The 27523-nt window shown below is 40.9% G+C and overlaps 1 protein-coding gene across 3 annotated transcripts in view; it reads left to right on the forward strand.

The window, feature by feature from the left end:
• The window catches only part of mipol1 (mirror-image polydactyly 1), a 73284-nt gene that overhangs the window by 5791 nt on the left and 39970 nt on the right, over window positions 1-27523 (forward strand). Inside the window, exons 2-5 of one of the 3 annotated variants that reach the window (XM_029687732.2) lie at window positions 6063-6154; window positions 17297-17384; window positions 18356-18435; window positions 26626-26926. In XM_029687732.2, the coding sequence (XP_029543592.2) occupies window positions 6063-6154; window positions 17297-17384; window positions 18356-18435; window positions 26626-26926 (561 nt within the window). The remainder of the gene's footprint in view (window positions 1-6062; window positions 6155-17296; window positions 17385-18355; window positions 18436-26625; window positions 26927-27523) is intronic. The other 2 variants (XM_029687733.2, XM_029687734.2) reach the window with 2 other exon arrangements.

Here is a 27523-nt window from a genome sequence, read left to right on the forward strand (position 1 = left end):
TTTGACACGCAAAGACTCAAACAGCTTTCCATAGTATGAAAGATCCCGGTTGAGAATGAAACAACTGAAGAAATTAACAACGAAACAGCACATCAAGTATGTGAAAGAAATAGGTTTTGATTATGTTTTACTGGTAATGGGGACATACGTAAATGCCAACAAAATAACTTTTTGGTGTGTGTGTGTAACCTTTATTTAACGAGGCAAGTCAATTAAGAGCAAATTTGTATTTACAATAGCGGCCTACCGCGGCCAAACCCGAACGACGCTGGGCCAATTGTGCACCGCCCAATGGGACTCCCAATCACGGCCGGATGTGATACAGCCTGGATTCAAACCAGGGACTGTAGTGAAGCTTCTTGCACTGAGATGCAGTGCTTTAGACCGCTGCGTCCATGTGTGTGTTTAACTATTTAACTGTACTAGAATGATTAAAAGGCCTACAAAATGTTAAATATCGGTATCAGGTTTTTTGGCAAGGAAAATATTGGATATCGGTATCGGGAAAAAAATTCATATCGGTGCATCACTAATGATGATGGTTATGAAATAAACCAAAACTTGTTTCTCGAAAGTGTAGAAGGTTGTGAACTCTGCAAACAACGTTTCCACTCTGAGAATGAAAACTGTAAATGACTAATTAATCGATGCATTAACAGAAATGAATGTAACCAAATGATGGGGATTAATGTTACATTTACTACTGGAGACGTGATGGGGAACTGATCAAAATCAAAAGGCACAATTCACACAATGAAACAATGAATAAGAAGGAGACAGTTAAGCCATTCTGGAGAGAGACTCCCCCATATCTTCGCCACACACCCCTCCCCTTCTTCTTGTCTCAACATTTTAAATTATACTCTGACACATCATCTTCACACATATTTTAGATGCTGTTCACTGACAGCCACAACTCAATAATCAGCTAGGCCTATTGCCACGCGCGATGCCCAAATTACAGGCTTCACAAATAGGCATACGATCTTGTGATTTGAAATAATCAACAGCTATTTTTTTTCAATGAGCTAATGGTCCTTGATTCCTCTGTGGTTAAGTCATGCTTTCTGGTAAAGTATTTTCAATTATTTTAATTGTTTCTGTATATACGAGTAATGATTATTTTGGCAAATGTATTTCAATTTAGTTCCCTCTTGGACCCACAACTATGCCATTAGACTCTCCCTCTTTCTACGTTTTTCATCTCTGTCACATATGGAACTGCTATCAGGTGCGCAGTTTAGAATGGTGTTTTCCCGCGAATTGCATTTTGGCAAATGTTTGAAAATTAAATTTTATTGGCTGCTTTGTTACATGAGTTGCATGTTCTGTTAAAATGTATTACCATAATGTAATTTGTAATAATGTGATTTCTGAGCAGTAATGTGACACTGAGCAGTGTCATTCTAAGCTCCATGGATGAATGCCCTAATGGGTTATGCACCCAATGCATATGGTTCCGGTAAATATCTCAAATGGCTTGTAAATTTAAATCTTCCCGGTTACGTTGTCAGGCGTCACATTTTCCTAATGGAAACCCTGCCAGGGTGTCAAAAACACTTTGAAATTTGACGTTTGGAGCAGCTTAGAAATTTGGCATTTGGATAAGCGTGGATAAACGTCTAATACTGCAGTGAGACTGTGAGAGCTTGTTGTGTTTACAAACTAGTACCTCAGAGAGAGAGAGAGAGAGCCCAGAGAGCTGTAAGTGAGGTTGTAGTACACATACAGTTGAAGTCGGAAGTTTACATATGCCTTCGCCAAATACATTTAAACTCAGTTTTTCACAATTCCTGACATTTAATCCTAGTACAAATTCCCTGTCTTAGTTAGGTCAGTTAGGATCACCACATTATTTTAAGAATGTGAAGTGTCAGAATAATAGTAGAGAGAGAATGATTTATTTCAGCTTTTATTTATTTCATCACATTCCCAGTGGGTTAGAAGTTTACATACACTCAATTAGTATTTGTTAGCAATGCCTTTAAATGTATTAACTTGGGTCAAATGTTTCGGGTAGCCTTCCACAAGCTTCCCACAATAAGCTGGGTGAATTTTTGCCCATTCCTCCTGACAGAGCACACGCTTTTTCAGTTCTGCCCACAAGTTTTCTATGGGATTTCTATTTATTTTATTTTTAATTTTTTTTTACCTTTATTTAACTAAGCAAGTCAGTTAAGAACAAATTCTTATTTTCAATGACGGCCTAGGAACAGTGGAGGTCTACAATTGTTTTTCTGAGGTCTTGGCTAGTTTCTTTTTCTTTTACCCCCTTTTTTCTCCCCAATTTCGTAGTGTCCAATCGTTAGTGGTTACTGTCTTGTCTCATCGCTACAACTCCCGTACGAGCTCGAGAGAGAGACCAATGTCGAGAGTCAAGCGTCCTCCGAAACACAACCCAACCAAGCCGCACTGCTTCTTAACACAGAGCGCATCCAACCCGGAAGCCAGCCGCACCAATGTGTCGGAGGAAACACTGTGCACCTAGCGACCTGGTCAGCGTGCCCTGCGCCCTGCCCACCACAGGAGTCGCTAGTGCATGATGAGACAAGGATATCCCTACCTACCAAACCCTCCCTAACCCGGACGACGCTAGGCCAATTGCCCCATGGACCTCCCGGTCGCGGCCGGCTGCGACAGAGCCTGGGCTCGAATCCAGAGTCTCTGATGGCCTTAGACCACTGCGCCACCCGGGAGGCCCCGGCTGATTTCTTTTGATTTTCCCATGATGTCAAGCAAAGAGGCAGTGAGTTTGAAGGTAGGCCTTGAAATACATCCACAGGTACACCTCCAATTGACTCAAATGATGTCAATTAGCCTATCAGAAGCTTCTAAAGCTATGACATCATTTTTTGGAATTTTCCAAGCTGTTTAAAGGTACAGTCAACTTAGTGAATGTAAACTTCTGACCCACTGGAATTGTGATACAGTGAATTTTAAGTGAAATAATCTGTCTGTAAACAATTGTTGAAAAATGACTTGTCATGCACAAAGTATATGTCCTAACCGACTTGCCAAAACTATAGTTTGTTAACAAGAAATGTGTGGAGTGGTTGAAAAACGAGTTTCAATGACTCCAACCTAAGTGTATGGAAACTTCTGACTTCAACTGAACAGGGTGCATGCGTCTTTCTCATTGGCTGTTCATGACAGTTGAGTTGAGTTGATAAAACATTTTGACCAGGATGTTCTTTTAAGATGCTGTGAGACGTGTAGTCGTGGATATGTATCAAATTGCAACTGAGGTGCCCAGAACAGTAGCTATTCAGTGTCACTACAGCACCCAGGTGGAATTCCAGTTGGCTGATGGCTACAAAAACAAGAGCTTACGATGTTAGAAATGCATTGCAAAGAGCTAAGCACCAGATATCAAGCTTAAAAAAGGAGCTCTCGGTGAAGTAAGTACCACAGCTCACATGTTGCAATAGCCTACTTTTGTTACAGCTAGGCAGCCTACTTGTCTTCTGAGTTGATATCATGCATGCCGTTGGTTCAGCAAATGTAGAAATGATAGCCTAAAATTGACTGTCAGATTGATTAAAGGTTGTTTTAATGTTTGATTGTAGTTTTGAATACTTTGTGAAGTGCCATCAAGGATTTAAGTAGTTGCAGTTAACTTCAAATCCATAAAGATACTTATTCTTGTCATACAAGTAGGCTTATCCAAAGTGTTGGGAAATTGGCAATGATCTATAATTCCTAACTGTTAGCCTATATTGAATGATAAGAGTTTTAGGATTAACTTGAAGTATAAAGGCTAATGATAATTTGTTATGTTTGAAATGTGATACCTCGGTTTCTTGAAATGTGACACCTCTATTCTCAGATAACACAGGCCAGACAATGCTCAAAGAAAGAGGGAAGCTAATAATACAAGATAAACTTGTGGTTGTTGATAAAGCCTGATCGATATACAGTACTTTCAGAATGTGTTCAGACCTCTTTACTTTTTCATCAATCTAAACACAATACCCCATCATTTCAAAGCGAAAAGAGTTTTTCAGAAATGTTTTCTAATAAATCATTTTAAAAATGATCACATTTACATAAGTATTCAGACCCTTTACTCAGTACTTTGTTGAAGCACGTTTGGCAGCGATTACAGCCTCGAGTCTTCTTGGGTATGATGCTTACAAGCTTGGCACATCTGTATTTGGGGAGTTTCTCCTATTCTTCTCTGCAGATCTTCTTAAGGTCTGTCAGGTTGGATGGGGAGCGTCGCTGCACAGCTATTTTCAGGGCTCTCCAGAGATGTTCGATTGGGTTCAAGTCCGGGCTCTGGCTGGGCCACTCAAGGACGTTCAGAGACTTGTCCCGAAGCCACTCATGCTTTGTCTTGGCTGTGTGCTTAGGGTCGTTAACCTGTTGGAAGGTGAACCTTTCCCAGTCTGAGGTCCTGAGCAGGTTTTCATCAAGGATCTCTCTGTACTTTGCTCCTTTCATCTTTGCCTCGATCCTGACTAGTCTCCCAGTCCCTGCTGCTGAAAAACATCCTCCACCAACATGCTTCACCGTAGGGATGGTGCCAGGTTTCCTCCAGATGTGACGCTTGGCATTCAGGCCAAAGAGTTCCATCTTGGTTTAATCTGACCAGAGAATCTTGTTTCTCATGGTCTGAGAGTCTTTTGGTGCCTTTTGGCAAACTTCAAGCAGGCTGTCATGTGCCTTTTACTGAGGAGAGAGACGAAAGGCCTAATTGGTGGAGTGCTGCAGAGATGGTTGTCCTTCTGGATTCTAGAGCTCTGTCAGAGTGACCATCGTGTTTTTGGTCACCTCCCTGACCAAGGCCATTCTCCCCCGATTGCTCAGTTTGGCCGTGCAGGCCAGCTCTACTATCAGTCTTGGTGGTTCCAAACTTCTTTTTTTTTATGTAACCTTTACAGTGAGGGAATAAAGTATTTGATCCCCTGCTGATTTTGTACGTTTGCCTACTGACAAAGAAATTATCCGTCTATAATTTTAATGGTAGGTTTATTTGAACAGTGAGAGACAGAATAACAACAAAAAAATCCAGAAAAATGCATGTCAAAAATGTTATAAATTGATTTGCATTTTAATGAGGGAAATAAGTATTTGACCCCACAGAGGTCAGACGATCACAGAGGTCAGACGTTTCTTGTAGTTGGCCACCAGGTTTGCACACATCTCAGGAGGGATTTTGTCCCACTCCTCTTTGCAGATCTTCTCCTAGTCATTAAGGTTCTCCTTTGTTGCATTGGCCGTGTGTTTTGGGTCATTGGCATGCTGGAATACCCATCCATGACCCATTTTCAATGCCTAAGCCTCATGGCTTGGTTTTTGCTCTGATGCACTGTCAACTGTGAGACCCTATATAGACAGGTTTGTGCCTTTCCCAATCATGTCCAATCAATTGAATTTACCACAGGTGGACTCCAATCAAGTTGTAGAAACATCTCAAGGATGATCAATGGAAACAGGATGCACCTGAGCTCAATTTCGAGTCTCATAGCAAAGGGTCTGAATACTAATGTAAATAAGGTGTTTTTATTGTTTTATTTTTTTGTGTGTAGATTGAGAAGGAATTGTTTTTATTTAATCCATTTTAGAATAAGGCTGTAACGTAACAAAATGCGGGAAAAGTCAGGGGGTCTGAATACTTTCCGAATGCACTGTATATCGGTATCAGTAAGTTTTGTCCCCCATAAAATCGGTATCGGACCCCAAAAAAACATATCGGTCCGGCTGTTGACATGAGAATTCGTCATAATGGTTATGTATGTCTTATTAATGTGTTATCAAGTCCTTCAAATAAAGTGCTGCTAGTATTTCCTTATGTCATCTGAAATTATAAGAGCAGCATGGTTGTAAATCTGAGGCCCCCCACCTCAGTCAGGGCACATTGTGAGGGAGATTAGTCAGATGCCGTAATCTGAAAAGCATATGACCTGCTTGATTTGCCACATAAAATCCCCTGAGAGGAAGTTAGTGAAGTCTCAAAACAGTTGAACTGAACTAGTCTGGGATTCTTCTCTTCGAACAGAATGCATGAAACCCAGAGGAGATTCTAACATTCAAACAAGTTAACTCTCATTCATTCCCAGGGAGAGCTGCTTCTCTGAGAGTGAAGAGGAACGCAGTCTGTCATGGACACACAGCTTGGAACTCAAAGACTCCCTCGTTGATATGTACAAAGGTAAATACAAATGTTCAACTATGTATTCTAGTTATTAAGCCAATGTTACACATGTCAGATACTGATTTCCCTGTTGTTATTGTCGACTTTTTGTGAGAGTAGATGTGTAGCAGAATGTTCAAGTGGGATAAACCAGTCTGGAAACGTTGCAGTATGTTGTTCTATAAAGATTGAATTGTTCTGTTAAGATAAGGTGTAAGACAACCAGAGTGTTTATAGTGAGTCCACTTCATAAGGGAGTCAAGAACACATTCTGAAGTGTAGCCTAATAACAGCAGTTCTAAGTCCTCAACTCAACCACTGTGCATTTTTCTATTTTACCACTGAGTTTCTAAGGCTTCTGAGAAACCGTCCTTTCCTTTTGACAGTAGAGACCAACGTGTGTAAGAATTGAATCTTGTGTGGGTGAATTTGGCATTAAATGTAATGTATTCAGAAGAGAGTGTGATGGTTTGGAAGGAATTACCAAAAAGCGCTCTTGGAGAAATGTTCGACCCAAGTCTCTCCTCAAGAGGGCACACTTGCCATTTCAAATCGTTGTTTGAGAACTTTGGCAGGAAGGAAAACTGAGCTGGAGTTGGACCATCCTTTCTAAAATGTAATAAGTGAAGTTAGACCTAGTGCTCTAAACTGTGGGTGTGACTGACATATGTGTTTTCTGAACTAACCTATTGAAGTGCTCTAAACTGTGGGTGTGACTGACATATGTGTTTTCTGAACTAACCTATTGAAGTGCTCTAAACTGTGGGTGTGACTGACATATATGTTTTCTGAACTAGCCTATTCCATTTATTGACAAATATATCAAGTCTCTCTTCAAATGCAAAAAGTTGCATTGTCCTTGGTTAGCTGCTAATCTTCAAAATAAATAGAATGGAAACAGGGAGCCATAGGCATAGACAGTCTGAACACCATAAGAAATACGTTTGCCAAAAACCTTTTATTACAATTGATTTGACTTAAATGAATATTTTCATCCATATTTTCCAAAACCTTTAGGCCTGTTACTCATTATTGTAGATCCTATTAATCCACAGATGTTGTGCTGGTAGTCCTCATTTAACAGTGTTCATCTTCATGACAGTGTGAAGTGTTTAAAAAAAGTAGTTTGAATGATAAATGTTGTCCATTCAAAGAGAAACCACCAGTGGTTATCAAGCATAGGGGATTGCTGCAGGACTGGTGGGGGACAAAAACAGGTAGTAGCTACTGCAGCAATCAAGAACTGCACCAAGACTGGTAGCCTATGCTTTTTCCTGTTACAGTAGAGGCTAGTACAGCGGAATAGGATAATTCCCAACGGTAAGCGCTCTTATGTTAATTGAAGCTGTTTTGACCTAGCGGCAGGTTCGTTGCGTTACTGATATGCAGATGTATCCTGCTCCAGCTCTGCTTGTCCTACAACATCCTAGTGCAGGAGGGTAGAGCCCAACGACTGGAGCAAGATGTAGCCCAACACAAATCCTGATATGAATATATAAAGAGCCTTAGAGGAAGGCGTGTCAGCTTGTCTGTGACCGGTACCTTGTCAAAAACTACACCTGGAGGCATTGTGGCTCACATTAATGTCAGCCCTAAGCCCCTGCAGGTACCCCATCAGACACTGGTGGACATACACAGATAAAGAAAGCATACAAGGATGACAGGCAGATTCGCTCCTAGGTCCCAGCCTCTTGTGTTTCAACCTCTGTGAGACATGAAACCGTCACAGTGTCTCAATCAAGTCTAATCTGTCTTTAGGGGTTCATTTAATCTCTAGTTATTAACCTTTTCCTACAGAGCCTGTGTCTGCGAGCAGCGCTGAGCTCTCAGTTCTCAGATCCTACTCGCAGCCGTTCGTCATCACGAAGCAAATCCCTGATTCTCTTTAAAACAAGAAGCACTTTGCTGCGTGGGTCTGTCTGACTCACTTTAATGAGACTGACTCAGGCAGGTGGAACCATGGGTGTCAAATATCCTAACTTGTCTGAATCTTGGACATGAATATGCTCTGAGGATTATCACGCGGTTCTTTCAGATGATTATGTGTCCATCCATAGTTAAGCAACAGTCAGAAATAATCAGAGTTGTTCCTACTTCAAAAAAAAGGTTAACTTAACATGTTCTGCAGATGGAGAGAATTTGCTGTCTAATAAATATGGGTTATCAGAAATCAAAATAATTGTGCCTTTTTTCTAAGGGTAGTTAGGAAATGCTGCTTAGGCCTGCCCTATTTATTATGTATTATTATTAGTGTAAATTGAATAATTATGTGTTTTCCTTGACCACCGATAAGTGGATGTTCAATATGAAATCATAGCTCTGTATGAATTTGAAAGTCTTAACATTTCCCAGCGACGTAGCTAGCTCTGTTCCAAGTCAAGTGGCCGGGCTACCATTACACTGGACTGAAACACATAGCAGAAGACAGCTTTTTGAACTCACGTCTGGTATGTCTAATTCCTGTGTATCCATCTGTCTGCTGACTGCTTTTTCTCCCACCGGAGGATTCAAAGTGCAGCCTGCCTTCAAGCCCGGGCCAAATAACAAACCATGTGAAGTTTCCTAGGGAGTTGAATTGGCTCTCTGAACAGGGAGAGAAGAGCTACAGTCCCAGAGACCTTTGTTCTTAGCAGGTGGATCGACCTCTGCCCTAACCCTTACTCCCTCCTACTTCCCCCGCTCTTAGCATCAGTCTCCCAGGCAGGAAATGTAGTGTTTAAACCCATTGGGTCAGTGATACTAACAGCAGCTGGTAGCGGTGTGGAAGAAACCGTTTGGTCTCTAGTCTTCCCCCATCATTCACGACCCTCTGCGATGTTCCTCCAACACCCACCCACCCAGCCTCTCACTGACTCCCCCCTCCACCGGGGCAAGAGGCGCGCTATCGGCACGTTTGGGCTACCATGTGGGTCTGATTGAAGTCCTGAAATCCTTGGAATTGAGTGTGGTGTGGCCTAACAGGCCGCCCCGCTTCCTAAGTGGGTGGTCTCACTCTGAGGGGTAGGCAGGCACAGGGATTCTCAGCCTCTGTCCCTCTTTGTCTCCCTGTGTTGGTTTAGGGAATAGACACAGGGTGGGCACTGTTAAAACGGTGCCTGGGGTGATTATTCTGATCTGGGAGAGACCACAGCACATACATAGACTCACACACACATTGTTGTTGTACAGGTTTTGGATATTTTTGTGGTTCACTAAACGAAACATCTTAATTATTGAGTTATGTGTAATATAGCCTTAACCTTCCTTGTTGAAGGTAGCTTCTAAAATGAAGCATCTCTGGTGATGATGGATACTCTGTTGTAACTTTAGCCAGCTACCAGGAAAGGAATGGTGTCCAGTCCAATGCCTTGTTAAGGAATTTAAAATAATTCACCAGGAAATCAGCCTATTGTTTAGTCTCTGCTCGGTCTCAATAACATTGCAGCAATGTTGTGCAAATGCTGCATTGCAAGTCCCCCTCAATTGTGATCACACACCTGATGACCGCCTATGAACCATAGAGCAAAACAAACAGGGCTGGCTTTGCACAAACGGTCACTGCTGTGACCCGTGCTCAAACATCAAGTGCTAATGAGGACCTCTTGGTTGTGCTGCTGCTGTCAGACCTGGGTTCAAATAGTATTGTTTGTCTATCACATGTTTTAAGCTGTAGTTGATTGAGCTTGCCTATAATACCAGGGGTGTTTGGACTCTTTGGGACTATCCCATTGGTTCCATTGTGCCAGGCTAGCTCAGTCAAGCAATTTGAAATGAAACCAATACTATTTGAACCCAGGTGTGATTGGTTGGTTGTGCTGATGTGATACAGCCACATTCACCCCCCAGAGGAGCTCTGCAACGCACAATGGTGCTGTACGGCAGTTTTGACAGCTAGGAAAACATGTATTTAAATCCAACTTTGAATATTTTTGTAACCTAAACCCCACCTCCCGTCTTCCCCTTATCATTATTATTAGCTACTACAACTTATAGCAAGGCATCTTAGACACTGAAACCTTTTCCCTTTTCCTTTGGAAAGAATCCTGGAATGTTTGAGGCTGTTTCCCAAATGGCATCCTATTCCCTACACAGGGAATAGGGTGCCATTTTGGCTATGGTAGGGCTCTGGTCAAAAGTAGTGCACTATGTAGAGTGTAGGGTGGCGTTTAGGACGCGGACTGAGTGTTGATTCTAGAGCTGGGCCACTTGTCTCCTGCTGGTTGTTCTGAAGGACAGGTCGAAGCCAGAGCATCACTCATCCTTTACAAAAGCGCTTCATTTGGATTCCGTCCTAGCGCATAGCAAAGGTTCCTGTTTATAAGCATGTTAGTAGAGGGATTGTCTTAACAAAAGAAAACACCTCAGTATAAAGTCCTCCTTAACACTAAAATAATCATTGTGTGTGTACTTGTGTGTATTGTGAATCCTCACATTGAAATGTAGTGACTAATGGATTGTGGGGCTAAAAGCAGATGAAATAATAGTTGGACAAATTATGTTCATTGAGGGTACTACTAACTTAGTCCTGTAGTAGTGAGTAATTTAGTGCCGCCTAACAGTTGCATAAAGAACTCAATTTACCCTAACCTGTGGATGTCACAATATTGCACCATGCAGGTATAGAGGGAAAGGTGAAAAGAAGGTAAGGATGTGAAACTGCCTGTCAATGCCCGGCCACGTCATGTGACCCTGAGTTGACTCCTGAATGCAGGCGGACCCACCCACCTATCCCTCCTCAGTAGTTTCTGTAGAGTGACTAATAACATGTTTGTTCTTGTGACACACCACTCTTTACAAGTTTCACAAGCCTGTCGGTTACAATGAGGCTTTGTTTGATGTTGTTACTATGACACAACATAACACTTTTGCACTTACAACCATATAATTACATATTAGAAGTATTTTGAGTCTCCTGGCCCATCCTGAGTTTATTCCCATTGTTTGGCATCATTTATTCATTATCTTCATGAAAATATCAGGATTTTGATGGCCAATTTATCAATTATGTGAAACAAGCGTTCCAATAGAGAATGTGAAGGAAAAATGACGTTTTCATTTCCCAACAAGAACTAATGTAGCCAAATATGCCGGAACGTATTATCGACTTATGGATAAGCCGAGGTTGTCTGACACAGATTTAGTCTGTTCTGAAGTGCTAGTGTTAAGGTAAGGTAAGCAAGGAAAGACCAGGGATGAGTCCTAAATGCCACACTATCCCCTCTAAAGTCCACTACTTTTGACTTGAGCCTAATACTCCCTAGTCACAAGTGAATATGGTGCCATATGTAAAGCTAGTTTGTTGTTTTCTGGAATACAAACGGTTTAGAAATCCTGGCTAACTAGATCTAGACATTTTAAGTAGGGATCCAATGGAGTATGTCTGTCTTGCTGAGTGCTGATGAGTAGTTAGCCCTCTGGTTGATGCTTGATAGATCGTCATTATTCAGGCTTTACATTCCCAATAGAGCCTCTGCTAAACCCAAAGCATTGAATATATAATCACATGTGATCGCTGTAATTCAAATAAGCACATTGGATGATGTGAGTGACAATAATTAGAAATCTGATTATCTGCACTGTATTTGCACTCTTGTTAGCTTAGCTGATAAGATTTGTCTTCCTCATTCGTCCAACAGTATTAAGAATTTAAACAAGTCCTTTATAGTGACTAAGGCCATACACACTATGATGGGTTTGTGTTATCATGTACTTTTAGCCAAGCTCGATTCACTGTGTAAATGGTGTGTTTGGATAAATGCTATCAGACAGCGTTCACATTGATTCAAATGCAACCGCTTTTGAATTTTACCTCAGACATTAATCTTGGCTTTTTCGTCACTGGTTGTCAGTGCTCCCGAGTGGCGCAGCGGTCTAACGCACTGCATCTCAGTGCTAGAGGCGTCACTACAGACCCTGGTTCGATTCCAGGCTGTATCACAACCGGCCTGTGATTGGGAGTCCCATAGGGTGGCGCACAATTGGCCCAACGTCGTCCAGGTTAGGGTTTTGCCGGGGTAGGCCGTCACTGTAAATATGAATTTGTTCTCAGCTTGCCTAGTTAAATAAAGGTTAAATAAAAACAAATCTTCTGAAGAGCTTACAGTAGATTTGTAGAGTACTGGTAAGCAATGACTTTTCACTTCCACAAATAGACTTGATATGAAATTGTAACTATACGTATAGCTAGTCATAGTTTACTTTTCAAGTTACCATCACAAAAAAATCCCGTATCCTTTTCCTAGGCCTACATACTGAGGCTATGCATCATTTTTCATAAAGCCCTTGTGAAAACAGGTTCACTATTTCTCATAGTCACTTTATGTGCAGAGGCTTCAGGATCACCTTCACGTTTTCAACCAGGGATACAATGCAGTAAGTACAATCAGACAGAGCGATGCCTTTTTCTCTCCTGAGTGTGAGATAAGATATTCAGGGGCTGATCTAGCAGTCTGCAGCAGGGTTTCGTGCTCTAAGCTATTCACTCTACACAGCTGTCACACCTACAAGGGATTGGGAAGGGTGGGCTTGCTTCCTTGGCTCCCCCCAAGCCTCCCGGCTCCCGGATTATTCTCGCCAAAAATTAGCTGGATCTTTGTGAAAATGAGGCACTCATCCTGGCTGATTCTGCAGGTCATTCCCCCCCTAATGCTGGAGGATCAGCGCTTCCTGTCCTGTTTACAGACTGCCACCCAGACTGGATCCATCCTGCGGAGGATCTGCAGTGGTGCGGCTTTCACCATACATTCCCCAGGGCTCAATTCAATTATCACTATCACTGAGGCTGAGCCTCCGATAGATAGAGATCTCGTGGTCCAATATCCTTCCTCTCAGGGCTCCCAGTCTACCATCAGAGAGGCACTAAGCCCAGGTATAGTCCTAATCAGGGTGTAGGCACACATTCACACACCTTGATTAGTGAGGTGGTTTAATAGGGCAGCTCTACTGGGTGGATGCAAACTATTTGACCAAAAGTTTTACTTTCCAATAGTCTTTCACTTTGACGTAGCAGTATAAGTTTGAGGGGGGAAAAGTTCTGTAAGAGTGATGAGACGCAGGTTCATCATCAATACTTATTTGAGGTGACCTCTCTCTGCCTGCACCGTGGTAGTGGTGTTGTCTGAGGTTGACCTTTGTCCACTTAGCACATTGTTTTGGCAACAAATATGCATTGTCTCCTGAAAGGTGGCGTCACTTGTACACAGCAATAGTACCTCAAACAAAGTTATGCTGTCTGACGTAAGACAATGACGAAAATGTCATTCGCTCGGCAATCACGAGTTCTCTTAGAAGTTGTAGCCACACATCTATCTAGCTTTAGAACGTAGTTATGTTATGATGTATATCACTTGAAAGTGAACAAATGTAACTAGCTATGTCACCGTTTCAGGCAGGCCACTGGCGGCTGTGAAACGACCTCAACAGAAAGCTCTGCATCACTCGTCGTGGTCGGCCATTGTGTGTTCCCTCTTTGTTCGCCTCTCACACACCTCCTGCTCTCTCTTTGCCCTCCATTTATCTTGTGGGAATGGTTAATATTACACACAGATCAATATTTGTCCCTTCAGAGGTCCTCAAGTTGAGTGTTTTTTTTTTTTTACCAGTCTATTCAGCATTTTGTCAGTTTTGACGGTGGATGAACTATGAAATGGAAAGGTGCTAAGGTCAGTTACTGCATAAAGGCTGAAATGTGCCCTGGCTGGCACGGTGCTTCATTGTCCATACCTATTAATGTCATGGAATTCCACCCTGTACTCACCTCTCTTTAAAAGACCCTTTACAAATGACCTGTTCGCTTTCTTTTAAGAATAGCCCCATGTCCAAATATGTATCACTGGCATGTAGACCTATGTAAGAACCCTTTGTGGAAGTTTTGAGTGAAATGTTGTTGAACGTTTGAGAAAAGATCATTTGGATTAATGACTTAAACCCCCCAATAATTGTCTAACTTTGTTGTTCTAAAAAGGTTCTTATTTTATCGGCACATTAGGCTTATGTCTCCTGATAGTTTCAGAAAGAATCGGTTAGCTTTCACTTATTTCTTTATGGTAAACATAAAACTTGTACAGTATTTGAAAAACTAGTGATTCCATACCAGTTGATTCAAATGAGAAATTGGTTGCATTTCTTGTATTTTTTAGCATGAATAATACATGTAAACTATATAACCACACTGTTATTGCAATAGTCAAATCAATAAACTACATAAATTAAAGTGTAATACATTTAATAAAACAATTCCACGTGCCATAGATGGGCCTTTTGTGGAGCAAAATAGGAAGAATGTATCCAAATCTTTTCATCCCAGGGAAGTCAAGTCCATCACCTGCCTTGGAACAGGCAGCCCATGACAATCAACTGTCTCAGCAGGTGCCTTCTCTGGGTGTTAGTGTTCCATGCCATATAAGATGTATGTTTACCTAACCACCTACTACATTCTCCATCCATCTGCATTTTACTGGACCAAAAACCATAAGCACGCCGCTGCACAATTAAACCTGCTTTAAGTTCCTCTCCAGATTAATGTCTGTATCAAAATTCATAAAGAATAGTGGGAAGATTTGAAGCCTGAGCTAGAGGATTCACAGGGATTTTGTATGAAGCCCATTTAATCAGGATAACACTGTTATTAATATTCATCAAGTCAGCTGGAATACAAATGACTGTGGAATCTGGAAACTTTTGCCGCGGAAAATGTATTAAATGCAGCTTAAAAAATTAATGGAATTTTGTTTATATTAGGGGGTGAGTGGGGGGAATGCAAAACCCAGTATTGGTTGACTGAGATTGGGCTTAGATATTTCTTTTTGAAGAATTCCATCTTTGACAGACTTCAAAGGCTTTTTCAATGAATGCGATGCATGAATGGTCATTTAAAAGGATTTAAAGACATTACGCTGCAATAATTGTACATGAATAATAAGTAGCCCACAGAGGCAATTAGCTCAAAGTCTACAAGGCAAGAATATGAAGATCACAGAAAGACAGGAAAGGACAAAGAAAATGAGAAAAGTTTGAAATGCCGGATAAAGCTGGTTTCATCATTTAAAGGCTATTGTCATGGATTTTAAACCAGCACTCTTTCACCATTGTTTCAATTGCAGGCATCTGTTTGTCTCTTAAACGTCACTGAATTGAAACACTAGTATATGAATTCTAATCCAATTCATGAATCGGGATAGCTTACAATTTGAGTTAGGGTTCTCTTTAAGCACCCAATTATGTTCTGTTGACCATACCAGGCACTTGTAACATGATTGATCAACATGCATACTATTTCTGAAATACATTTTTAAAAAGTGCCCAACCTTGCTTGTGGGAAATAATGACCTTGACAAAGAATGACCATAATATAACTGCGAATCATGATTGGATTGATTGGTTCACATTTATTCATTGATAGGCAGGTCTTTGTATCTCCCACATAACCTCCTCCAAGTGCAACATTAAGCTTTAAAAGAGCAACTCCCAGACTCTCATCTCGTGGTGCAAAACTTCTATGAAAGGATAGAAATAAAGTCTCTTTTTCGGGGCGGAATGGATTATTGGATCATATTTCATTAAGGCTTTGTTTGGTGATTCACTGTGTGGAAACACACGTCAATCAATGATTCAAGTTCGTATTTTGTCGAGCTGCGCCCTTTGCCGTTCCAATCCCATCTCGGTTCCTTCATCCCCCCCATCCAAAATGATGAGAACATCAAAAGGTCAGGTTTGTATGCTCTGTTTTTCTGCTTCTCCTTTATCAAAGCTACTTTCTCATGTTCATGTTAAAGGATTACCAATCTCCTGAGCCATACCTACCACTGCTACCAGCCGTACCGGCTCAAAAGTCCCTCTCCTTCTACCAAATCCTCCCCCAAAAGACTAGCTTTTGCCCAGAGTCTATCACTGGGATTAATGGAGCCCTGTTGTTTCTCCCACAAAAAGCCAGTTGTCCGTTCACGCCTCACCGTGTCAGAGCTGAATAGCGTGTGAGCAGTGTGTGAGCAGTGTGTGCTGGCTTACAACACAGGGATAACGTTCCACTGGCATCTGCCCTAGAGGTCACCCACCCGCCATGCACCCAACCTCCCAAGAGCTTTCTCTTTTTCCCACTTCTTTTTTGTTCACTCAATCACTCTTTCTCCCTCCTCTCCTGGATCTGTCTCTAGGTCTCCTTCTTCACCTAAACGCTCAGTGGTTGTGGACCCACAAACTCATATGCCTTGTTATATCTGTCTTTCCTTAGCTCTCTTCTAGAAACAATGTTTGGGCCATCCGTATACCCTAAAGAGCAGGATAGAGACACTTTCTGGAGATTCTAAAGTGATTTGTATATCTATCAATATCTATATGGTTCATACAATAGAAACCACTTTGTGCCTCTGAGGTTGCCCCAGCTTCAGAATGCTAGCCCAGCTCCCATGCTGCATCTGGAAGGATTCTGTTGAAGTCTCTTACTGCAGTGGGTGTATTCTAATTGTCTTTTGTCTTAGCCCTGTCACCACTAGATGGTAGCCCTCTCCTACAGTACACACACACACACACACACACACACACACACACACACTGTCTAAGAGCAACAGGCTCCCTTCCTGCTCCCTCCCCCAAACAGTGAATGTCAATGGTTCCCTTAATTGCTTCCAGTCAGTGTATTTGTTGCTTGCTTATGAATTAACTTGCAGTTATCGGAACCAATTTAACAGCCATCCTTTAATTACACCTGAGTAGAGGCTGAACTTTAATTGGTGGGGCTTCCTAACGAGCAAGGAGGATCTGATACGGGGCTTGAGCAGTATTAAATGACTGTTTACTTTCCTGATAACTAAAAGCATTAAATGATATCTGCGTGACAGGATTATGATTTGTTAATTGCCGGCATACATTAGTGCCTTGATAAACTGTTATTTAGAGCAATGGTACGCAGTGGAGAGACAGGGGCTAGATGATGAGATAACTTAAATAAAGCACCATTTCACTCTGCAAATGAAAGATGTCGGTCTTGTTTTGCTATACTCAGGGAGGTTATTAAAGATCCTCTCTCTGCAGCAGAGGTACCCCTGAGATCATATTGACAGGCTATAATTAATACTAACCTTTCCTCTAGGCTAATGTACTGTAAAGTGTATGCTTCGGTGCCTCCAACGAAATGCATTTTTCCTGATTTTAAATGAATCATATCCATTTCTATATTATTTTCAGCTAATCCTAAAGTCAATGAGGAGCTGAAACAAAGACTGCCCTCCCCAGTAAGGCACCAACGCTCAGAGACCACGCTGCCACAACTTGGGTAAAGATGCCCTCGTATTATTCTCCTCCGCTCGTATGTACTGACATTGTTTGGGTATGGCTTTTCACCCACGTGACAAAAAAACGTTTGTTATAATATTACGGGATGTTTATCAGTGTTACTGTGACGACTCGCTGCAATAATGACTTCTTCTTTGTCGACTTGTGTGTTCTAAATCCTGAGCGAATGTTGGCTACAAAGGCTAAAAATACAAGCTCGTAGTCTTCTAGTTTGTTCATCCTCAGTTGAATGCGAAAACTAAATTGGATACGAATACAATTAGCTACTGTACGGGGAGTGTGTACACTGTACACTATGTCAATGTGTTAGGTACCTTTGTTCCCGCATTGTCGATTGTGTTAACATTGATTTTCATTGCACCCTTGTCTTCAAAGAGCATTTTATTTCTCTCAACAACACCCTCTTTCAGACTCAATGCTGTTTGTAAATGTCCACAAAAAGATTAGAAATAGCTACCACATCCTGTAAAAAGGATGCTATGAGACTTTTTCCAGTTTAAAGATGGTTAAGACTTGCTTGCCGTAGCTTACAGGCTTAGCACTGGGAAGGTCATGCTGCTGTGACAGTGTTGACAGTGATGAGCTCTCTTTTCCCTGACCCCACGACTCACCTGTCAAGTCCCTGCTTGCGTCTCAAAGGGCACCCTATTCCCTATATAGTGCACTACTTTTGACCGGAGCCCTATGTAGGTAGGGCGCCGTTTGGGACGCGCCCCTGTTAGCTACAGCAGTGGCCCACTTGAACATCTGAGCTCAGGCCATGCTCAGCTATAAATTCTACCATGCCCATCCATGCACTGCAATATTAATGGATATTAGCAGTAGATTTGAAATAATTTTGAATTCATTTGAGTACATTTTGAATTGTTTCATTTGAATTCTTCATCTAAGTTTCTTCAGAATTTCACCTTTCGTTCCATCAATTTAAGTTTTTATTTTGCTTTATTTCAGAAGTACTGACTTGGGAGCCATTTTGGGCACAACATCAAATCAACTTGTACTAGAGGTACCTGACAAAGACTGGCCACAAGGTATCTGACCTTTTTTAAAATTCTTCTTCCTATCGTTCAAGACACAAAATATAGCATTTTGTAAATGGATGTCTTTCTTCAGTGCTTGAGCGCTACGCTGGCTGTATGTACAGTGGGGCAAAAAAGTATTTAGTCAGCCACCAATTGTGCAAGTTCTCCCACTTAAAAAGATGAGAGAGGCCTGTAATTTTCATCATAGGTACACTTCAACTATGACAGACAAAATGAGGGGGAAAAATCCAGAAAATCACATTGTAGGATTTTTAATGAATTTATTTGCAAATTATGGTGGAAAATAAGTATTTGGTCAATAACAAAAGTTTATCTCAATACTTTGTTATATACCCTTTGTTGGCAATGACAGAGGTCAAACGTTTTCTGTAAGTCTTCACAAGGCTTTCACACACTGTTGCTGGTATTTTGGCACATTCCTCCATGCAGATCTCCTCTAGAGCAGTCATGTTTTGGGGCTGGTGCTGGGCAACACAGACTTTCAACTCCCTCCAAAGACTTTCTATGGGGTTGAGATCTGGAGACTGGCTAGGCCACTCCAGGACCTTGAAATGCTTCTTACGAAGCCACTCCTTCGTTGCCCGGGCGGTGTGTTTGGGATCATTGTCATGCTGAAAGACCCAGCCACGTTTCATCTTCAATGCCCTTGCTGATGGAAGGAGGTTTTCACTCAAAATCTCACGATACATGGCCCCATTCTTTCCTTTACACGGATCAGTTGTCCTGGTCCCTTTGCAGAAAAACAGCCCCAAAGCATGATGTTTCCACCCCCATGCTTCACAGTAGGTATGGTGTTCTTTGGATGCAACTCAGCATTCTTTGTCCTCCAAACACGACGAGTTGAGAGTTTTTACCAAAAAGTTATATTTTGGTTTCATCTGACCATATGACATTCTCCCAATCTTCTTCTGGATCATCCAAATGCTCTCTAGCAAACTTCAGACGGGCCTGGACATGTACTGGCTTAAGCAGGGGGACACGTCTGGCACTGCAGGATTTTAGTCCCTGGCGGCGTAGTGTTACTGATCGAGGGAGATTATCAGTGGTCTTGTATGTCTTCCATTTCCTAATAATTGCTCCCACAGTTGATTTCTTCAAACCAAGCTGCTTACCTATTGCAGATTCAGTCTTCCCAGCCGGGTGCAGGTCTACAATTTTGTTTCTGGTGTCCTTTGACAGCTCTTTGGTCTTGGCCATAGTGGAGTTTGGAGTGTGACTGTTTGAGGTTGTGGACAGGTGTCTTTTATACGGATAACAAGTTCAAACAGGTGCCATTAATACAGGTAACGAGTGGAGGACAGAGGAGCCTCTTAAAGAAGAAGTTACAGGTCTGTGAGAGCCAGAAATCTTGCTTGTTTGTAGGTGACCAAATACTTATTTTCCACCATAATTTGCAAATAAATTCATTAAAAATCCTACAATGTGATTTTCTGGATTTTTTTTCTCTTTTCTCATTTTGTCTATCATAGTTGAAGTGTACCTATGATGAAAATTACAGGCCTCTCTCATCTTTTTAAGTGGGAGAACTTGCACAATTGGTGGCTGACTAAATATATTTTTGCCCCACTGTATCTGTGTTTGTAATTGCACATTATATGAATATTTTGTTCACTTCAGTATTTGGAAACCTGTGTAAATGACTGCAGATTTCAGAGCCTGGGTGTTCCTGCCTGTTTACCCACTTGCTTTAGTTTCAATGCTGTTCCATGCGATACATAAACATTTATTTACAAGTGTAAATCACTTCCAGCTAGGGTGTCACTTTGCCATCTAATAACCATTACCTAGACCGTCAGAAGTCATATGGCACTGCCACTATTTAGATAAACTGGTTGGAATGACAATGAGCGATAAACAGAGTATTTACCCATTGATTTATATGTACACTAGATGACTGACAAGGGGGTGCTGTTTTGAAGCCACCGCGCCTCCATCTTGGCACTCCCCCACCGTTGTAAATAAAATATTTTGGAAGCTGTAGAAATGCATTTACTAATGTCTACATTTGTTATGCCACATGTATTTTATTACATACACCTTAATGCATACTTTAAATTATATTATGTAAGCTAAAGATAAAATTCCTTAAAGTTAAACATTTGTAAGTGCTAATGTAAACAATGGTTAAATAAATGTAAATTTGTCCTTGAAACATTTCATTGAAAGACTGTAGAATTCCATTCATTCCTATGGAGGGCTGATACTTCTGGGGAGTGCCAATATGGCCGACCGATGGCTTCAAAGCCTCTCATTGGCCAATACATAGCATCAGCATTCCAGGGTTTATATACGTCATTGGTATTTACCCACCCTTCACCAAACACTCCTGATATGTAAATGTATTCAGCTCCTCTGCTCAAATATACATTTGGGCTGTAGCTAAAACACTTAGTCTTGCTAGCCAAACAGCTATTAATGACATGGCCTGTACGATTATTAAAAGATGGCATGCAGAGTGGTGTTTCCTGTTGTATCAGGAGCGAGCCGGAAAGGAACTCCAAAAGGAGACGTTTTTGCAAGCAAAGGCTGTTGGCCCTACTCATCATGGGTACATATACTTCTTCCTAAATGTCCTCCCATACTTGTTGGTGTGCTATCGGCCTCCTAAGCATAATCATTTATATGATTTACTTGAGTCGAATTGCTGTGATCACAATGTATTTGCTGATAGGGGATGTATTCTGCTTGGTGATTTTAATACCAATGTGCACTTATCACCCAAGAAAAGTTTAATGACCTGTACAACTTTGATCAGTTATTTGGACTAAAACAACTGATTGTTGAGCCAAACCCAGGTGTGAATTGACAGTAAATCAACTTTGCATTTGATTATTGTATCAGATCAAGAGAAAGTCTGTCAGTCAGGTATCTTAAATATTGGTTTTAGTGATCATATGGTAAACTACTGTACCCGTAAGAAATCAAAAATCCTACTTGAGCCAGGTAATAACTACATGAAGGTACGGTCTATGAAAGGAACGTTTTGTAGAAGTACTTGGAATTTTGGATTGGTCTCATGTACTAAACTGTGATGATGTTGATCAAACTTGGTATCTTTTTAAAGATCTTTTTCTGTCTGCACTCGACTCTCTGGCTCCGGTGAAACAAATTCCAATCAAACAGCGGTCAGGGAAATGGATCACTTCTGAGATCTTAGACCTCATAAGGGAACGGGATCGCTACCTGGCCAAATTCAGAAGGACAAATCTACAACACAATTATTATGGTTATATTAACTGTAGAAACCAGCAAAATGGATAAGGACAAATCCCAACAATACAAATCAAATTATATTGGTCATATACACATGGTTAACAGATGTTATTGCGAGTGTAGCAAAGTGCTTGTGCTTCTAGTTCTGACAGTGCAGCAATATCTAAGTAATACCTAACAATTCCACAACAAATACCTAATACACACAAATCTAAGTAAAGGAATGGAATAAGAATATATAAATATATGGATGAGCCATGTCAGAGCGGCATAGGCTAAGATGCAATAGATAGTATAGAATACAGTATAAACATATCAGATGAGTAATGCAAGATATGTACACATTATTAAAGTGGCATTATTAAAGTACATAGACACTGTTAATGAGAACTTACACCAGCCTCGTAAACTGTGGAACATGTTAAAGGACATTGGCTCATAAACTCCATAAGGTAAAATCTTGTAGCATTGGCCTGGATATTGATGATGTTTTCCATGACCAGGAAAAGGTTGCAAATCATTTTAACACATTGTTTACCACTATAGCCTCATTAAGAAGTTGATTAAGAAGTTGTTCTGGACACTATGGCCAGTCTTTCATTTAACAACTTTTACCATAGCAAAGGTATCACAAATGATTTGTTGGAGCTGTGCATGGTAACAGAGGACTACTATGCTTATTGAGCGTAAACAAAGCAACTGGGCTGGATAACCTTTCTGCAAGATTCATAAAGGAGAGCCTTCCTGCAAGATTCATAAAGGATGGTGCTTGTGTCACTGCTAAAATGATAACGCATATTGTGACCCTATATTGGAAACTACAGGCCTGTGTCGATGCTCAGCACCTTATCCAAAGTTGTTGAGAGATGAGTTTTTAATCAACTTGAAGGATACCTTCTCGAGCACAAACTTCTTTATGAACTCCAATCTGGCTTTAGAACCGCTCATTCCACGGATACTTGCCTTATCCACCTTTTTGACCACATCAAGCAGGAAAGTGAGATGTGGAAATATACAGGTTGCAGAAAGCTTTTGACACTGTGGACCATGATATTCCCCTGATGAAACTGAAATGCATGGGTCTAAATGATGTAACAGTGAATTGGTTTGGGTCTTATCTGACCAACAGAACACAAGTATGCAATGTTAGTGATGTTCTGTCAGAGGCCAAAGAAATATCCTCTGGAGTTCCACAGGGATCAATTTTAGAGCCTCTCTTGTTTCTTATATACGTTAATGATATGCCAGATACAGTAAAGCGCAAACTCCTGCTTTATGCTGATGATACAGTTTACATAGAGGAGACCCTGAGTAAGGAATTGCATTTTGTTAGAGATTGGTTAACTGACAACAAATTGTCGCTACATTTGGGAGAAAAACTGAAATGTAGATTGCTTTAGGGCTGACAAGATAAAGGAAAACTGTGCAGGCAAAGAGATTGAATCTAAAACAAGTGTAACTTATCTTTGTGTGTCCCTAGATCAATCCCTTTCTGGAAACCTGATTGCTGCTAAAATTCTTTCTAAAATGGCGAACAAATAGAGATGTTTATATCTATATCTACACTAGATATTTTAAGTTGTGTAAAGTACTTAAGTAAAAATACTTGAAAGTACTACTTAATTAGTTTGTACTTTAATATTTGTATTTTTGACATCTTTTACTTTTCACTCGATACATTTTCCTTGACACCCAAAAGTAGTCGTTACATTTTAAATGCTTAGCAAGACAGGGAAATGGTCTAATTCACACACTTATCAACATCCCTGGTCATCCCTATTGCCTCTGATCTGGCGGACTAACTAAACACAAATGCTTCGTTTGTAAATTATGTCTGAGTGTTGGAGTTTGCCCCTGGCTATCCATTAAAAAGAAAATGGTACCATATGATTTGCTTAATATAAGGAATTTGAAATTATTTATACCTTTACTTTTGATATTTAAGTATTGTTTAGCAATTACATTTACTTTTAATACATAAGAATATTTAAAACCAAACACTTTTGGACTTTTACTCAAGTAAATTGTACTGGGCGACTTTTACTTGAGTCATTTTCTATTAAGGTATCTTTACTTTTACTCAAGTATGACAATTGGGTACTTTTTCCACCACTGTATTTTAACATCAAAGTTAAGAAACTGCTTGTCTCAACCTTGATTCAGTGTCATTTTGATTATGCCTGCTCTGCTTGGTATAGCGGGCTATCAGAAAAGCTGATGCAGGTCATGCAAAATAATGTTATCAGGTATATGCTGAATGTCTCCCCTAGGACCCACATAGGGGTACAGGAGTTCCGGGAGGTGGGCGTGTTGCCTTTGGAGTCCAGAGTGGACCAACTTAAACTTAATCATATGTTTGACATCTTAAATGATTGTGCCCCAGGTTATATGTAAAACCACATTGTTATGTTCTATAACCAACACAGTTACAATACCAGAGCTAGTGTTAGGTCTTGTAAAATCCCAAGAGTAAACAGTACTGCGAGGAACACGTTTTTCTATACAGGGATTTGTCTATGGAGTAGCTTCCCCCTGGAGATCAAGCAAAGAAAAAGTAGAAATGGTTTTAATTTGGACACGGTTGTCTAAGTAAGAGAAACCGTTCCACTGCCCCTTGTGCCCCCTACTGCCAGTCAGGTGTATTCATTTGAAGGATCAGTATGATGTGAAATGAATAGATTGTTTTAATGTGAAATGAATATGGTTGATTTTTAAGGTTAGGGAGAAGTGCTGTGAATAGGGCCACTTTTTAAGATGTCAATGTAATTCAATGTATTTATGGTTGTTTGTCATTTTCTCTTGTCTTTTAATCATTTATATGTGCTATTGTTTTTACCATCGAGGACCAATTTGGAAACGAGCGTTTTCATGAATATCCTCTGGGTCCACATTGTACATTTTGTTACACAAAATAAATGCAATTCAATGTGTCTTCTTGACTTTTACACTATTTCCCACATAAAACGTCACATCTATCCTTGCAGCCCCAGTCTTTGAGTAGATTTTTCTCATCCTTGAAAGGAGAATCTCCCTCAGTTTTTCCCCATAGGAAACAGCCAACAGCCCATCCACTGTCAGATTAAAAAACATCAGCTCTCACCATTGGGAAATGCCATACTTTGTGGAGGCAGTTGTCTTTGTGGGGACCCGTCACGACCAGAATGTTTGTTTTTTTAAAGTGGTAACCCAGGTTTAGGAACAATGTGTCCCATATTTTCAGTGTGACAAAGGGGGCTATATAAGGGCGTTTGGTGTTATTCATGTTTGAATGTACTGTTTGCATTGGTGAGTCTTAAAGAGAATACTAATAATTGTCTGCAACAATCCAGAGAGGAAGACCCTGGCAACAACGATACGAGGAGGCGGCAGACCTCCCTGATCTCCACTTCAAAACCTGACCTTTTGGAAAATAATTGTCACCGCTAAGCTGGAGCTTCTTTTGGACATAGTGGGGCAATGCTGCTCATGGGCTTCTCCATCACAACGCATTTATTAACACAACAGACTGCTGCTTTAAAAAAGCAAAACGCTTGATGCAATGTTTGATGCTCTTTAAACCAGCTCATGTTTGAATTCTACCATATTTCAATTACATTGATGTTTTATTCCTTAAAATATATTTCGTAATCATAAAGAGGAGTCATTTTTCATGTGAGGCTTGAACGAGGAGGTCAAGTTGGAACTTGGAAGGCAATCATACTTTAAAGTACTGCTGGGAAGTTCGGCTCTTACTATCTCGGATCTTTTCTACTCTTTCAGTCAAAAGAACACGACTCTTTCGACTTATTTCGTTCATTTGATTCAGTCATGCCCATTACTCGGGACCCCCTACCGGTGAACGATGAACTCAGAACTCGAAAGAGTCATGATTCTACAAAGTCTCTGACAAGTTGTTCACCATAGGTGGCTTATTTGAGCTGTCCTTTGTGACTGAGACTTGTAAACGTGTGCTTTAAACAAGGTACCTTTGTTGATTTCTAAGCATACCAATAAGATTATGTCTCGATACATTTGAAACCAGGCCTAGCTGAGGCCGCAACCGGATTAGATTGTGAACGACTCTTGGCGGAATGCATTGCTTGACTGCAGTGAGGGGTGATAAGCAGCGCAATGTCATTTGCGAACTGCAGGCCCCCAACGATTCAATCTCAAGTTGGAGTTTGTTGAGCAGAGGCTGTGTATGTAATGGTTCTACAAAGCTGTGTCCATCATCACATTCAATAATCAATGAATTGCATTCGCTCTTCCACCATGCCAGATTAATTATCAGTTCTAAACATGTATTTTTCTTTTCTATGTTCATAACAATCATAACTTGACCTTTTTGAATACGACTTTCTCGAAAGCATTTTGGCTTATCTTCTATCAGGATTGAGCATTAGAATTTGACTAATTAAGGTTAAGTTCCTTGCTCAAGGGCACCTCGGCAGATTTGTCACATAGTCGGCTCGGGGATAGGGAATGCTCTAACTGCTAGGCTAGCTGCCGCCCTTTCTCTCGCTCTCGTCTCTTCTCTTCTCTCTTTCTCTCTGGCTCAGCTCTCAACAGAAACATTTACAGAGCACCATGTAGTTCCCTGCCAGCACCAGTCACCAAGCCTCTTTGTATTCCCTTGTTTCCTCAAGAAGCCCTTCCATCCCTCCCCAAAATGACTGGAAATAGCCCATTCCACCAGCTCATAATTCACTGGGTCTTTAAGTGGAACAATATTGTCATGGTCGGTGTTGAAGATGCTCTTAGATGTTTTATTTCTATTCACACGCCACTAATGTCCGTTTATTTTCTTACCACATGTTCATTTAAGCATTTTACTGTATTTTGCACAGTGATTGATGTGTAACCATTTTCCCACAACTTCCGAAGGATATGGAACAAAACATTTACCAGATGTTGCCTGTTTTTTTGTTTTTTTTAGCATTTGTACCCTATTAACCTTAATTCATTCTGTCATCTCGGTAACTTTAGTCCCCCAGTATTTTAGACCCATAGAGGAAGAGAGTCGGACATCCAGATCTCCATCACCTCAGGCCCACCACAGGAGATCTCCCTCACCCCAGGCCCACCGCAGGAGATCTCCATCACCTCAGGCCCACCACAGGGCTCCAGACACAGGCAGGAGGATGGAGGAGGAGAGGACCTCCAGCCGGAGCCCATTCACCCAGGACGGCTACAGGTCAGAGGGTCACAGCCAGGGGTCGAACGGCAGTCCTCCAGTCTACAGAAGACACCTCGTCCCTCCAGACTCCAGCCAAGCTCTCCAATCAAGGTGAGCTCTCTTAGAGCCCAATCGTAACTAACGCTGTAGTCAGAAATACGTAAATCGTATTTTGGTCAATAGGTGATTTTCGCAAAAAACAAGTTACGTGCACGGCTCCCAGAAACACTTTCATGAGAAACACATACTGTGCATTCGGAAAGTATTCAGACCCCTTGACTTTTTCCATATTTTGTTACGTTACAGCCTTATTCTAAAATTGATTCAATAATTTTTTTCACTCATCAATCTACCCATAATGACAAAGCAAAAACAGTTTTTTTATACATTTTTTCTAATTTATAAAAAATAAACACCACATTTACATAAGTATTCAGATTCTTTACTCAGTACTTTGTTGAAGCACCATTGACAGCGATTACAGGCTCCAGACTTCTTGGGTATGAGCCTACAAGTTTGGCACACCCGTATTTTGGGGAGTTTCTCCCATTCTTCTCGTCTTCTTCGTCTTAAGTACTTATGTAAATAAGCTATTTCTGTTTGTTTGTTTTTTTAATACAAACCTGTTTTCGCTTTGTCATTATGAGGTATTGTGTGTAGATTGCTGAGGAAAATGTTTTATTTAATAAATGTTTGAATAAGGCTGTA

This window comes from Oncorhynchus nerka, linkage group LG18 (assembly GCF_034236695.1).
Source record: "Oncorhynchus nerka isolate Pitt River linkage group LG18, Oner_Uvic_2.0, whole genome shotgun sequence".
Classification (NCBI taxonomy): domain Eukaryota; kingdom Metazoa; phylum Chordata; class Actinopteri; order Salmoniformes; family Salmonidae; genus Oncorhynchus; species Oncorhynchus nerka.